General features: G+C 38.4%; 1 protein-coding gene across 4 annotated transcripts in view; it reads left to right on the top strand.

Annotated features, from left to right (window-relative positions):
* Positions 1 to 15,983, top strand: part of CYRIB (CYFIP related Rac1 interactor B) — a 54,756-nt gene that overhangs the window by 25,671 nt on the left and 13,102 nt on the right. The window contains exons 1-4 of one of the 4 annotated variants that reach the window (XM_038760315.1): positions 3,186 to 3,270; positions 4,192 to 4,274; positions 12,915 to 13,036; positions 13,575 to 13,680. In XM_038760315.1, the coding sequence (XP_038616243.1) occupies positions 4,202 to 4,274; positions 12,915 to 13,036; positions 13,575 to 13,680 (301 nt within the window). In that variant the 5' untranslated portion in view covers positions 3,186 to 3,270; positions 4,192 to 4,201. Of the gene's footprint in view, positions 1 to 3,185; positions 3,271 to 4,191; positions 4,275 to 5,067; positions 5,090 to 12,914; positions 13,037 to 13,574; positions 13,681 to 15,983 lie in introns of those variants that run through there. The other 3 variants (XM_038760314.1, XM_038760316.1, XM_038760317.1) reach the window with 3 other exon arrangements.

Below are 15,983 nucleotides of genomic sequence, written 5' to 3'. Positions count from 1 at the left end.
TGGTATAGCTGTGAAATGCTGGCAGGCAGCAGTGGCAGACTTCTAACTTGGTATGTAGCAGTCAGGGCTGGGGAAGCGTTCTTTGGTCTTTGTTCCATTCCCTCTGAGGCATAAAGGTAGAGCTGAAAATAAGATGATCTAAAAACTTGGCCATTTCCATGTTCTTTGGTTTGGAACTAAGTGAAAGAAAATTTAAAGAATTATTTTGGAATGTGAAATAAGAAGAAAACCTACAAATGTAGATAGGGAACTTTCTAAACAACAAGACAATAAAGCAAGCGCCCACTAAACCAGGAGTGGCAAATATATGAAAAAACCAGTAGTCTTCAGAAAGCACGTATACCTGTCTGACACATTTGAAGATGATGCTACCAATAATATGTGTCTGATGATCGTTTCCACACTGTGAACACAGTATTTTCCCCAGTTCTCTCTTTTATGGTGTTTGTTAAATCAATCAATCAATCAATCAGTAGTATTTATTGAGTGCTTACTGTGTGCAGAGCACTGTACTAAGCGCTTGGGAAGTACAAGTTGGCAACATATAGAGACAGTCCCTACCCAACAGTGGGCTCACAGTCTAGAAGGGGGAGACAGAGAACAAAACCAAACATATTAACAAAATAAAATAATTAGAATAGATATGTACAAGTAAAATAAATAAATAAATAGAATGATAAATATGTACAAACATATACAGGGATTGTTAAAGTGATTACTGTATATCAAGCATTGGTCTAAGTACTGGGGTAGGTACAAGTGTGTCAGGTTGGGCACAGTCCCTATCCCACATGGCATTCACAGTCTTGATCCCCATTTTGCAGGTGAAGTAACTGAGGCACAAAGAAGTTAAATTACTTACCCAAGTTCACACAACAGACACATGGAAGACCTGGGATTAGGACCTGGGAGGACTGCTCCCCCAGACAGCCTCACCCTAAATTTACTCCACGCTCCAAATGTATAGCTGGCACTGTTGATCTCAGGGCTTTTTGTTTTAGTTTTCACTAGTCCTGATGTGTAGATGAGTACTTGCTGAGCCCCGTATGTAAAAATTGATTCATTGTACAGAAGGTTGTTCAGTAACGCACGATTTTCCTCTGCACTTGGATAGAGTGAGGCTGGGAATTAGGGAACAGTTCTTCCGACTGCATGTCTGTCTGGATAGAAAGCAGTGCGGCAGTGGAAGGATTGTTTGAGTGCATCCTGCGGCACGGACAGAGTGTCTTTATCAACACAAGTTACGACTCCCTCAATTTGTTGCCCTGTGAATGTTCTAGGGAGCCTGTTTCTGTAAGGGATAAAAACGGCAAATTATTGCCAGTACTCTTCTAGACTGTGAGTCCTTCTAGACTGTGAGCCCATTGTTGGGTAGGGACCGTCTCTATATGTTACCGACTTGTACTTCCCAAGCGCTTAGTACAGTGCTCTGCACACAGTAAGTGCTCAATAAATACAATTGAATGAATGAATGACTCACTGAAACCTTGTTAGTAAATACCTCTCCAAGGGGAAATAATTTAGAGCGGGGGAAATATTATCTAAAGGTCATCAATTTAGTGAACTTTTTTTGAGGTTGAAAGTTGTTGGCATCTTTCTTAGCTTAGTGGTCGGTTTTGCCAAAATATGAGAATTGTGCCAGTAGACAGCGATTATTCTCCTTATTTGGGCAGTTAACATACTCTTATTTTGCTGTATTCTTGAACCCCATCAACAGATAATCGTAAGATCAGTCAGGGCTCATGGCTACCAACTCTACTGTATTGGACTCTTCCAAAAGCTCAGTACAGTAAGGGTTCAATAAATATTGATTGATTGAGTTGGTAGCCATGAACCCTGCCTTTAAGGGGCTTACAGACAGTCAACTGTATATCTGCAATGTATTAATTCAAAGAAAGAAAAAAAAATAAGATTTCCCTGGCCCCTTCCCAAATCCATAACTTTTCTTGTGATACATTTCTTTCATTAAGATCATTTCACATGAACTACAATTTAACCTTTCTATCTGTGGCAGGAGTGTCAAAAAGCACTTGTAATAATGATGAAAATATGTGCATGCATTTGTGTATTATCATCACTTCCTCTCTGCCTTATTATAATAATAATAATAATACTGGTATTTGATAATCACTTACTATGTGCCAAGCACTGTTCTAAGCACTGGGGTAGGTACAAGGTAATCAGATTGTCCCACGTGGGGCTCATAGTCCATCCCCATTTTACAGATGAGGGAACTGAGGCACAGAGAAGTTAAGTGACTTGCCCAAAGTCACAAAGCTAATAAGTGGTGGAGCTGGAATTAGAACTAGAAACTGTGTAAAATAAGACATATTTAAACTGTCCTCACAGACATAAACCATTTGAAGTATTTTATTGCTTAAGTAATCCCTTACAGAAACTGATCTCTGATGCCGTTTCACACTTGAATGCTATTCTTTTTTAACATCAAAAATTCACAAGTCCAATAACTTCACACTCGAATCATTTCACAATCAAAAAATTAAAAAGTCACCCAGAAAAGGCAAGAATTGCAGTACTATATCCATGTACAGCATGTGCTCCAGCTGGATCTAAGGATTCCGATACTCCCTCTCAGCCATGAAAGCCCATTTAAGGCTTGTGTGTGAAACATGAGCTTGTGGGATGTTTTCATTTGGGGGTGTTATGTGGGGGGTTTCTTTTGCTTTCAATGTAGTATGGTATTTTGGCATGCAACCCCCCCAAATGTTTCAGTGTTAAGGGTTGAAAAATACAAATGAACTCCATGAATAGAGCAAGCCACATGAGGGTCAGGGGCTGGTTCTGATCTGATTTTCTGGTTTCTCAAGCTCAGTGCTTAGTGCAGTGCTGGGCACATGGTAAGCACTAGAAAAAATTTCATCCTTAATAGGGAGCTAAAGAGTGGGTTGGAACATCCCTTTCCATTTCCTCTTGAAGTAATGGTTTCACTTGCGATTGTTTGCATTGTTAATTCTTTTCTAATTTGGGTTTTGATATGTGGGAAAGTGGGAGGGCCAACAGCTGAATCAAATGCTTGCATGTTGGTGTTCACTACCGTTTCAAAGCCAAGAGACGATGAAGCCACACCTGTTGGGAACTTCGAAGGAGCCAGCCCTCAAGGAATCCCAGGCCTCGATTGAAACCCCCTCTTCTCAGAACTAAATGATGTTGCCATTTTTATTTTTAGGTTGGCTGGCATGGGTAATCTCATTAAAGTGCTAACCAGGGACATAGACCACAATGCAGCACATTTTTTCTTGGATTTCGAAAGTAAGTCTGTCTCTTCAGCCCCTCACCGCTGGTGCATTTACAGTGGTAATGGTGAAAGATTGCTTATTTTCCCACCGCGGTCGTGAAGGCAAGCCAGTTTTGTGGAAGACATTTCAGGTGCAGGGTGCATTTTTCTTTTTCCAGCGGACTCCGAACATCTTCATCTTTCAGTTCCTTGGTTTTTCATTTGCTGAGGTCACGTTGGGTTTTTGCTATCAACAGTGTCCTCCTCATTAGCCTACAAAGCAAATAGACTTGATGAAAATTCTGATTGGCCACAAGGGCAGTGCTTAGCCATCCATGTGAATAAGTAGCCAGACTGTATTTATTTGTGTGGTCTTGCCAGGAAAACGTTTTGACCAAGATACTCCCACAAATGGATTGCAAAAATCATACGTCACAAAAGTGGTCAGAGATCCTCCATCTAGTCCCTAGATTTTCTTTTCATTGTTCTTTAGGGAGATTAAAAGGCATAGTGTCATGTTCTGTAATTCAGTCGATGTAAGAATCTGATCCGGAACAAGTTAACTTGTATTTTGCTTGAAATTAAAATCTTTCCTCTCACAACCAGGGTTAACTAAAAATCTGTGTGAAGGCCCGGGGCAGGAGCACAACTCAAGAAAATCGTTCACAGTCCGGCCCTTAATATGTCTACCAAGAGAAATTGTGAAGACTTTTGGGGCGTTGGGGGCGGGGTTGGCAGGCTGTCCTATACAGGAAAACCACATTTTACCTCCAGGTCCAACCCTTCGGGATGACCTTGAGGACCTAAGGTCACCCCGCACCAGGGTAAACCAGGCTGGGTTGCCTGAAGATTGAGTTCAAGCTCGATTGAACTGTTTTCCTCCTACCTTTCAGCTCCCATTTTGGTCGTTCTCTTATAAAGGGATCTTCTTTCTTCTCTCATTCTTGTCTCGACAGGTACCTTAACATGGGGAATCTCCTTAAAGTTTTGACATGCACAGACCTTGAACAGGGGCCAAATTTTTTCCTTGATTTTGAAAGTGAGAAGATGATTTTATATTTCTATTTCCCTTTGCCTGCGGTAGACTGCATTTGCCTTGACCTACATGAATTTCTTCACTTTGCCATCTTTCTAATAATTGTATTGTAACTGAACTGTGAATAGTCGGATAAGGCCCAGTTGCCTTATGCACATTCATTTCGTGGATCCTGTGGTGATAAAATGTCACTCTGTATTGTTTTGTAGCAATACAGCACTTAATTTCATAGGATAATAGGATATCCTATTTCTTGCCTTTTCCCAATATAGAATATCCCCCTTTTATAGCCTGGACATTTGAAGTTTATTTTACCAGTGGAGACTCTTGGGTATGAAACAATTTTGGAGAGAAAATTCAGTCTCCCCTGTTCCCCCCATCCCCCCCCCCCCCCAAAAAAAAAAATATTTCTCAAGAAAATTAGTCCATTGGAAAAACATTTTTATTTTGAATCAGTAGTTTCTGGAGCCACAAGGAGGATTGGATCCTTTGTGCACTGTCCATAAATACAAACTTTTTTTTTTGACCAAATCTGTTTCTGAAGACCATTCACAGCTCAGGAATTATGGCATGATATTCAAAGATAAATGTGAACATGGTTTGATTTGGGTCCAGAATTCTATATTTTGAAATATCGTAATAATAATGTAAAAAATTGTTCATTTCAGTCATTGTAATTTATTTCCTAATTTGATTCTAAATGGGAGGAGACAGCATTAAAAAAAAATGGAAAAGTTCACCAATCTTTAAATAATATGCCAAACTTCTGCTTGCTTCTGTGTTGCATGGTGTCTAACTACATGATTTCAGAATGGCAGGTAAGTGTGACTGTTTGCTTTGCATGTAGAAGTGCTTCACTTTATCGCTTTGACTTTCTGATTCTGCTTTGCAAATTGAGAAAAAACGATGTTAAACTCATGCCTAGTCTGGATGTTGCTGTACTCAAAAATTGTTAAGAAAGGGTGAAGAGAAATACATTTTGGTTGTGTTCCTCCTAGTGTTGTGGATCCAAAGTTTAATTTTGTTCATTAGCGATCCATTCGTATTGATTTTGGACAACCAAAAGTTGACCCAAAAGTTTGAGAGATTATAAAAGTCTCATTTGATATTATAGGATACTGCAGTTTATTTCAATCAGTAGTATTCATTTCCCGAACTCTGTAAACATTTAAAAAATTTTATTCATTTAAAAGTTTACTTTACATTTTAGGTCACAAAACCACTAAAATGAAAGCAAGAATTTTAGAATAATTTCAAAATACTCCCGAGGGGAGTGCAGTATTATGGTTGAGGTTCTGCAAGACAGAAATTAGCATCTTGTCAATTTCATTGGCTCCTTTTTCTCCCTGACTGTATTGAGATCAGAATTCCTCGACTTAAGTCAAGTTTCCTTAATCCTTGACCCTTTCCTTGATCAGTTTTAAATGCATGTTTTGTGTTTATTTGAATGGCATTCAGTCGGAGATAAGAGAATCTCTGACCTGAAGACTTTACTTTTCATCAAGTTAATTTACTTAATCAGCTGCCTAAAATACAGCTATTTTTTTCTTAAAAGTTGATCTGCCATCCCATCTCCTAACATCTTGCTCGTCTCCTATTTCTAGTGCCTCGTATTTGCAGGATCGTTTTCAAGACTTGGCACTCAATCTCTTTACCAGCTTATTATCTTTATGTGGGCAAGTGCAGAGTATGGACTTTAGATAGTTTTGAGAAAAGTATATAAACCTTAGTCTAATGATCTTTTGGTGGAGAAAAAAAATACTTTTGGTTCTCTCTGAAATGCAAATGGGTAAAGATGACTTTGAAAATTCCCATAGAATGACTGAGGTTGCGATCATTTACATCTGTGTAGATAAATGTATCCAGGTTCCTAGTATACCTTTCTCCTACCATTTGACTAAGTTGACAGTTTTTTGTTTTCCTGCATAAATCAATTAAGAAAATAGAAAATATACTCTATCCAGGGCATTAATGTATCCCAGCATTAATTGTTAGCACTTGAGTTCAAATACATTTTCTGTTATTTATATCCTTGAAGAGTTGAAACGTAATGCACCTCAGCAGCTAGCCCTACCTGTCTTGTTTGTACACCATTCGACATTTAGATTTGTTTCTTTGGAGATGGACCTGGAGGATTATTTTGGAAGTAACTCAGCACAATAAGTTTTTCCTTCTTTTTTCTGTGCACTGGCCTTTCTTGACATCTGTCCAGAAAGCAGTCCCTCATATTTCATAGCGATGAACTTAAGCTGTTAGTGGACAACAGACAAGTCTCTCCTGGCACTTTCTTGCCAGTCTTGAAAATACACCCTCTTTACCCCTGAAAGTGGGTAGTTACGAAGAGTCAAAATTTCCCAGGCGGAGTAATGACTTTTTTCACAGTCAGGCTGAAGATACTGGGGCAGGTTTGGCTGGGTGAGCAAAGCTACTTCTTTGACTATAAAGGTCTCAGTTTATATATGCAATGCAACTTTTTTTTAATAATAAGCATCACCTGAGCTTTTGAGTTATAGCAACTCTTAGGGAGAATGTGCCCACAAATATTTGAAATTTTGTACATTAGATGGATTTTAGATTTAATTAGGTGATTCACATACAATTTTTGCATGTGCTGCTAGCAGTAGTAAGATACTGATACTATTGGGCCCTCAATTAACGTTTTACTCATAGCATTCTGTGCTTTCAGAGGGCTTTATCTGTTTTCCACGTTCTGTGCCTTACCTACCAGGAAGATCAGTAGTGGAGTGTGTGCCCAGTCAGCATCCAAGAAGCAAATGCAGAGGACTTGCCCAAAGCCACAGCCAGTGTGCAGAAGAGAGGTTAGAACTCATTTCCTCAGAGAGCAATCAAATGCTTATCCTGCCCAGTTTAATGTCTCTGCCTTTCATCCTTTGACCCAATGATCTTCTCGTAGGTGTTCAGTGGGCTGCATTCTCTCCAGCAAGAGGCACACTGAGTCTTTCAGGCCCCAGAGGTCTCATTTAATTCATTATAGAAGGAATTTCTTAAGCAGTTCTTAAGAGTCCTGAAGGAGTCTGTGCAGCTTCCATTAAACCACTGAGTCCTTGAACTAATTAACTTTTTCCTAGATTGAGCCTCATTCTCCTTTTATCTTCTCGAGTTTAGGACCTTCTATTCTATTCTTAACGATGTATGCTCCTGTTGTATCTTTGTCTTGAATAATTGTAAATCACTACGGTCTGTGTTTCTTGAATATTTCTCAGAATTCCTTTTAGGGTAAAAGCCTAGGGGAATGGGATGGCATCATGAACGGCAAAACTATTGAATGAAAAAATTATCAGGCCAGTGAGGAAAGTGTAAAGGGGTTTGGTTTAGTTGGCCCAGAAAAGAGAAGGCTAGGGATAAGAAGTGCCTTCACTTATATTTAAAGTGATTAAAGGGAAGTGATGTCTGTGTCACATTTGCAGTAAAATTAGAATGGGCGTAACTTGGTTTGTGGCAGGACATAATTAGCTTAAAATAAGGAAGAATTGCAGTGTAATAAGTTTTGGTGTATCCTAGAATGAGTTATTCAGTGAGACTATGGGGTCTTCTAATAAGGATAGTGGAATTTGTAAAGAGCTTACTGTATTACTGTATTAAGCGCTAGTAGAGGTACACTCAGATCAGACAGTCAACTCCGTCATGGGGCTTACAGGTTAAGTGGAAGGGAGAAGTAGTATTTACAGACAAGGGATCTGCGGCACAGAGAAGATAGGTATTTTGCTCACAGTCACACAGTGAGCAAGTGCTGGAGCCAGGAACTCCATTCTGGGAGATCTTTTAAATAAGCGCTTCCACTGTCTCTCTTGGCTGGTTAGGGTATAGTCCTGTTGGGAGTCAGAGACTTAACCAGGTGACCTCATGGGTTCCTTATAACCCCTGTGGTTCTTTGGTTCTTTACATTGCAATCTACGTTTTTAAAAAATCACATTGATATTATACTCCCTTTACTAAAACTTTTGAATAGAACTTAAACATAAAATAGACAAGTGTAGTTTCAAAAATGTACTTTCTAGCATGGAGCACTTAAGTACCATTTAAAAAGCATTAAAGAAAAAATAAACACATTTACTTTGATAGATGTGAACACTCTGCAAAACAGTAGTTTTCAAGCCATTTAATTAGTTAAGCTTTATTTTTTCATTATATCTATTAAAAACTTACTATGTGCCAAGCACTGTGCTTAAATCTGGAATTTAAAGGTAAATGTGTTCCCTAGGAAAGGATTTTTGAGGTAATTGAATAAAATCAGTCAGTTTGTCGTCCCCCCCCCCCCCACCAAAAAAGTTGGCCACTAATGTAAATCAGAATTCTTGTTTTGCACAACAATCAGTCATACTTGCTAAGCACTTACTGTGTGCAGAGAACTTTAGAAAGCCCTAGAAGAGTTCATAGAAATGTTCCCTGCCTACAAGGAGCTTACCTTCTAGAGGAAGAGACAGACATAAAATCTCAAAATTTGAATAACATTTCTGTGTCTCAAAAAAGTTTCAATCGATCTATGAGCATGAAGAATTTATATACAGTACATAAATCAATCTGTAGTTTACATGCCTCTTGCTTAGGTGGGTGGATTACTTGTTTTCCTTTAAGCGGTTGGTTAATAATTTGTTGTGAGAAGCTGGTGACAGGTCTTGATTGCATTATACAAAATGCCAATAGTATTTCCAATGCCTCAGCACTTCTTTTTATAGCATTTTCAGTACTAGAGCCTTTCATTCGTATGCATGAACTGCAGTCCGCAATCCTGTGCTTGCTTTGTCTGTCTGCTGGTGTTCCTCATTTTGTCTCCATTTCTACTGCAGTCTTCAGCAGCTTTCAAAATTCTGACAGTGACTTTCCTGTGACAATCAAAATGATTTAATCAGTGTGGTTTTGTTCTTTAAAACAGGGAGCTATCAGATCTGTATTTACGTATTTCTTGGCATGCCCTAAAGTTTAAAAAATCACCACCCTTGCAAGGTCTTCTTAAGGCATCTTGCAATTAGTGTTGGCATAAATTGCTGGCAACTTCCCTTTTAATGACTAGTAAGAATCATGCATGGTTTGTGAATTATTTGAAATTTCAGAAATGCATTGAAGATAAGACTATTTTAAATATTGCCTGATCATAAAGGCCGTCCCTGAGAATGGAAATTCTGACGTAGTTCTTATGTTCCTATTGATAAATTCCTGTAATCTGATTGGTACAGGAAGAAAATCATTATTAATCATACTATAGTATTTTACCTGTAAAATAATTCATTTTATTTCTAACTACACCTAGAATAAGTAGAAATTGTTTGGAAATAGTTTTTAGGAGAACTGTTCTGAAAAAAGAAATATAACAGGATGTAGCATGGGAAAAGAAATACCAATAGAATGAAAATATTGCTTCTCCACGATGATTAACTTAGTGAATAACTCCTTCCTATTCATGTTAACATAGGGTAAATTGTTACTTAAAGCACATTCTCCTGTAGTTTGGCTTCAACCAGTTCCTTTTAAAATTAAATACACTTGCATAGATTATTTCACTTTATAGTTTATTTGCTCTAAAATTCCAGAAAAGGTCAGAATTTACTAAGTAAGTTTAAAAAACATATCTAAATACCTTTTTGTGAAATACTTAGGTTTTTTTTTCTCTCTCACTAAGACCTTTCGTCCTGGCAAATAAGTGTTAATTTATTGTATTCACAAACTAGAAATCCTTTCTCCAACACTCAGGGTCAGTAGAAAAGTCAAGTTGGCAGATTTTTCAGTGAGGTGGAGAGATTTTTGGCTTGCCTGAGGTACAAGATAAGAGGTGCTGCCCTTCTCATAGTTTTTTGAGCTGGACTTCCAGCCTGGGACACAGCAGATCTCTAACAAGACTTGAGAGTTTCTAGTCAGGGCTAAAAAGACCCCAAGTGACAGCCCCCGTACCTATTAGTTCTTTGAGGCTTGTCCCCTAATAGTTCTCATTCCCTTCAAAATCCCTGCCCTCTCTCCTCCCATGTATACAAAATGAAAAATGTTTACCTTCTGTTTCAGTTTGAATGTTTTTCATCTTTGCTCCCAGACCAGGGCATTCCCAGTACTTCATATGGCCATCTTTTTTTTTCCTCCTGATTGTGGCCTTTCTTATTGAGGAAACTGTTGCCCTCTGGATGTAAAGAAGAATTGATCAATTAGCCTAATTCTCTTCAAGGTCTTAGACCCTGATCAGAAGTCAGGTTGAGAAGCCACAAAATACTTTGCACCTTATTAGACATAGGTCGCAAGGAGCTTAAAGTTAATCAGTCAATAGTATTTATTGCCTGCCTACTACGTGCAGAGTACTGAACTGAGCTTTTGGGAGAGTACAAGAGTAGCATTTATTGAGTGCCTTTGGGTACAATGCGGTGTACTAAATGCTCAGGAAGTATAAGTCAAAGAAGTGATACATTCCCTGTTTGTAAGGAACTTCAATTCTAGTAAGGGAGGCAGAAATGAATTAGCAGGCACTTTCGTTGCTTTATGGAAAGAGGGAAAGAGAGAGACACTAATGTAAATTACAGATGGGATACATTAAGGGGTGCATTACAGATTCTGTGCTCATATCTAATTTTGTATTCAGTCCAGAGCTTAGTACAGGGCTCAGCACAATGCCAATGCTCAATAAATGCCAGGAATATTACTACTGCTATATGACCCGAAAGCATTCCTATACTCTCCTGGGAGGGGTTTGGTACCGAGAAAGGTCAGATTGGCATGCTATTACTGCATTGCCTTAGTACACTGAAAAGGTTAATTCATGTGCTTCCTTAAACCCATATCTTATTGGAAGTAATTTGGGTCCTGGAAGAAAAAAATCCAGAATGTGGATTTTGGGGTGACTTTGTTTTAAACAAACTAGTTCCATTTTTACTCGTTGAGGTTTTTCTTCCCTCAGGGGGAAACCCAAAGAATAACTTCAGGACAGTGACTGACATGACTTACTCTGCAGCCACAGTCCCCTTTTCAAAATAGAGTAAGACCTCTTTAAAACATTCATTTGGACCCCACAGATCTGGAATTTTTGATCTTTGGGGTTTTGCTTTTAGCTCTCCACTTCCTTTATGCCTGAACCTGCCTTCCTTGGGAAGCAGTAGGACCAAAGAGAGTATTTGTTCTGTATTTCATAAACAAAGCCTCGCTTTAGCTGCTAATGACAGGAGATCTGCAGAGTTTATAGTAAGCGAGACATAACACTTCTTGAATTTTCAACTGCCCTAAGTCATATTTAAAGAGAAACCAGTACAGAAACAAGGAAGCTAAACTTAAACTTAGCACTTGCCCAGACACAAACACAGGAAGACACTTCTCCAGTGTATTGTAATATAACAGATTACTTGCACAGCTCAGACATTCCACTCTGAATTAGTTGGTTTTATTGTATTAATCAAATTTGTCAATACACTATTCATTTTGTTTAAAGAATGCAGTGAGGGTGGACAGATTTGTGGAAAACTCCTTTTTCCCCAATTCTGAGATCCAAATTGATTAGATTTTATTAATCCATAAAGTGTAATATAAAAAATAGCAGGCACCTAAAAAAAACCCTAATTTCATCATATTCAGTGAGACTCCTTCTAGGTGGCCACTTCAGAGAATAAAATGAATTTGTGTTTAATATTAAACAGCATACCTTCATTATTCTATGGCCAATGTCGTAGCTGTAAAAAAATGTACTTTGGGACCAGTATGGAGCTCCAGTTTGTTAGAAAAGTGTTAAACAAACTGGTTCCATTTTTACCGGTTGAGGTTTAGAAAACCCTAATAAGTTTTTCCCATTGCATTCATCACCATCCTTCCTCCTCCACCTTCAGTTGAGAGCTGTAGCAGAGATTTGCTTTTGAACAACAGAAAAACTCCTCAGGTGGTAGTGAGTTTCTAGTTAGACCCCTTAGAAGGATAGGCTTTTACAGCTCAGTAAATAATGAGCCAATTTGTCATATGTCACATGGTCCTGACCTTGGACACACATAGGTAATCAGCACTGATCCACAAACGGATTGTTGGAATTTTTTAAAAAAATTTCTCATTAGCTTTGAGCTTGCCTTTCCTCCAACTTTCTTCCAATTTAAATGGAACTCCCAATAAGTATCCCTTCTCTGCCTGTTGTCCGATAACTTTAGTGACCAACAGAAATAGGGCTTTTGTGGAAAAAAGCTATTTCACCATTAATCTTCAGAAGGGACACATTTATAGTGGGCATGTAGCTTTTTCATTAAATTACTGCTAATCTTTCAAATAGCAGGTCCTAGATAATGAGATGAATGTAATAGGGATAAATATAGTTTCCATTTTTTATGTAATCACATAGCAAAGGGTTATTCACGACCCGCTGCTTTTATAAATGCTCTTTGATGCTCCTATGTCAGTTAAAAACTTAGCATGGCAAGCGGTTTTATAAGGTAAATTCAGTAATTGCTTATAGTTCCCCTTGCCGATAAGATGTTTCTGAATGGATTGTAATGTTTCAAAAGCAATTAATAATCAGAATTTGCTATCTTTACTGAAATGTAGCCCAAAAATGTGTGTTAAGCATAACTTTTGACAGAAACTGGGCAAAAGTGTAATGTTTTATAAGCGGGGTGATTCTGTATTTACTGACAAAAAGTGCAACTGAAAACTCTGTTCTGCTCTACTGCTATTTAGATGCCCAGCCCACAGAGTCTGAAAAGGATATATATAATCAGGTGAATGTAGTGTTGAAAGATGCAGAAGGCATCTTGGAAGACTTGCAGTCATACAGAGGAGCTGGTCATGAAATAAGAGAGGTAAAGCACGATTAAATCTTTTTCAGAAAATGGTAAAATTCACAGCATTTGGAACTCTTCTTCGTATTCATCTTTTCTTCTCTTTGGAGTTTCATTTATTAAGAATTTAGCTTTGTGAACAAGTAGGGCGTTTTAGTCTTAGTGGCTATAAATTACTTTTGGCAAGCAGAAGGAAAGCACAAGTTTTCCTGTAGCTAAGTAAGACCACGCCTGCTGCCAATAAGTGAGTTGGTATTTAGCAAACTCCTTTGAGTTCCTTGGGGGGAAAAAGGTATTTGTAAAGAAATACACTCCAATTTTATAATATCAAATCAATCATTACTATACATTGAACACTGTACTGGGCACTTGGGGAAAATACCACATTGTTACTAGACAAAATCCTTGTCATCAAGGAGCTTACAAATTCAGTGTAGACCAGGACTCCCTCTCTGGGTGTATTTGTCTTTGACCCATTCTTGCATTCAAGGAAAATGTTTTGGTAAAGTTTATGTTGTTTAAACATATCTAACATCTTCCCTGTTTTTGAATTTTGAAGGCAATCCAGAATCCATCTGATGAGAAGCTGCAAGAGAAGGCGTGGGGTGCAGTAGTCCCACTTGTAGGCAAACTAAAAAAATTCTATGAATTTTCTCAGAGGTTAGGTAAGTTGGAAGAGTGCTGAAATGCTTTTGAAAATCTCCCAGGGAAGAGGAGGTTTATTACGTCCTTCACGTGGCAATTTTGACCTTCAGATTGGTTTCTGACTTAAATCCCTGACGTGTTTGAGCATTTGTGCCTTCACTCCCAAGGAATGGTGAACCTGAGGCCGAGCATCTTTGTGACTTGCCCAAGGTCATGTAAGGAATCCGTGTCAGAGCCAAAATTTGGGGACTTTTTCAGATTGACAACCCCTTCCCTCCAGAGGGGAAAAAATAATTTTTTTGGTTTTTCATCCATTGTCTTTCTGCCCATTCATCTTCCACTATAACAGAGTTGATCCACAATAGAGACATCACCTTAATCTCAGTAATATTTGCTGCTTTGGGGGACTGTGCGGTCACATGTCTGTTGTATGTTTTAGGGGACAGTAAAGGCAGGTGCTGTAAACTATAGTGGGGAAAATAGGAAGAAACAAGTCGTGGCATAAAAAAAACCACATTTACCATTGCATAAAATTTCACTGCTCTTCGCAACTGTACTGGGGAATGAATTCCTGCCCTTTATGCCATAGAAAATCCAAATAGCTTCTTGAAGTTGGATATAAATATGAAGATTAAAAATATCATAGCGGAACTTCCAAGAAGAACACCCGTTGTTGACCTCTGAACAATTAAAAGGAATACTACAGCACCAGGGATGTATAGCCGACCGATAAGAGACAGAAGATAAGGAAATTTATGGGGCACTCCCAGGTCACCCTATATAAAAATATAGCTACACAGAGACAGATTTTTGTGTGTGTTTGTGTGTGTGTGTCAGAGAGAGAAAGGTGATTACATTTATTTTCTTACACATCCTTGAATAGCCTTCAGTGATTTTGTATACCAACTCTATTGTGTCATTCTCTCCCAAGGGCTTAGTACAGTGCCCTGCACTTGGTAAGCTCTCAGTACATTCCATTGATTGATTGATTGACTGTCATGATTGAGTGAGAAAATCTCCTTTGTGACTGGAGATTTCAGGAATTCTAATTAATCAAGCCTACTGAAAGAGAGGCATAATGAGCGTGTTTCTAAAACTCAGAAAAACCCACCTGTCATTCTCCCTTTGACTAACCCAGATGGCATCTGGGCTTTTCCCCATATCGTCCAATCCCGATTCCCACCAGCTACCAAGTGTTCATTTGTGTGATTCCCACAATATCAGAAATAGCACTGGGTATTCAGAGACAATATTCATGTGCTAATATTAATTTTACATGTTTCATAGCCAATAGAGTGGCAGGATAATTCTGCTTCATGTTGAAGTATATCCTTGTTAATGTTAGTTCCTGTGTGCTAATATGATGTTTCATTCCACTTGTTCAAGAACCCTAAGCAAATGACTGTTTTACTTCCATGATGTTCAAAAGATTTAGATGTATAAAGACCAGATTATCATTTTAGGTGTCAGCACTGTTCTTATATTTATGAACACAGTGGATATTATACAACTTTAGAGATCTGTGTGGAGAACTGCTTTATCATTTAATTTAGTTTTCTAAAAGGAATATTTCCTTGGAGAATTGTGTTTATCAAATATATATATTTGTCTATTTTTCATACATTGCTGAGAAGCAAAGGAACAGATGGGTAATAAAGAAAGCAATCTCTTGTCTACATATATTTCTTAGTTTAAGGGAAAGGTCTATATGCATCATAAGTCCCATATTGTATTTCAGCTTTATGGTCATTTGCATAAATCAGACCTGCAAAATGCCTTTTCATCTTAGAAGCCTTTTTAAATAATAACAATGACGGTATTTGTTAAGCGCTTATTATGTGCAAAGCACTGTTCTAAACACTGGGGAGGTTTTATAAGGTGATCAGGTTGAGCCCCATGGGGGGGCTCACAGTTTTAATCCCCATTTTACAGATGAGGTAACTGAGGCACAGAGATGTTAAGTGACTTGCCCAAAGTCACAACTGACAGTTGACAGAGCCCGGATTTGAACCCATGACCTCTGACTCCAAAGCCCATGCTGTTTCCACTGAGCCACGCTGCTTCTCATGCCACCTCATTAAGTTGACTTCTCTTAGAGACCAGTAAATGCTGTTTTCATTTATCCCGAAACAGCCAACTTCATTTCAAACTGGGTAGCACTCCAGGCATCCACAAGTAAACTTTGAATTCCTGTTGTTCACAACGTGTCAGGATACACACCTAAATTGAAAGTCGACTTTGAGTTTGTTTTGACCACCGGTGTTGGAATTGACTGAAATTTTATCTGTTTGTAGCCATCCCAGTTACTCATTCAATTCGATTT

The sequence above is a fragment of the Tachyglossus aculeatus genome, chromosome 18 (genome assembly GCF_015852505.1).
Source record: "Tachyglossus aculeatus isolate mTacAcu1 chromosome 18, mTacAcu1.pri, whole genome shotgun sequence".
NCBI classification, from domain to species: Eukaryota; Metazoa; Chordata; class Mammalia; order Monotremata; family Tachyglossidae; genus Tachyglossus; species Tachyglossus aculeatus.
The sequence above is the reverse complement of the archived record's forward strand: the minus strand, read 5'-3'. Positions and strand labels throughout refer to the sequence as shown.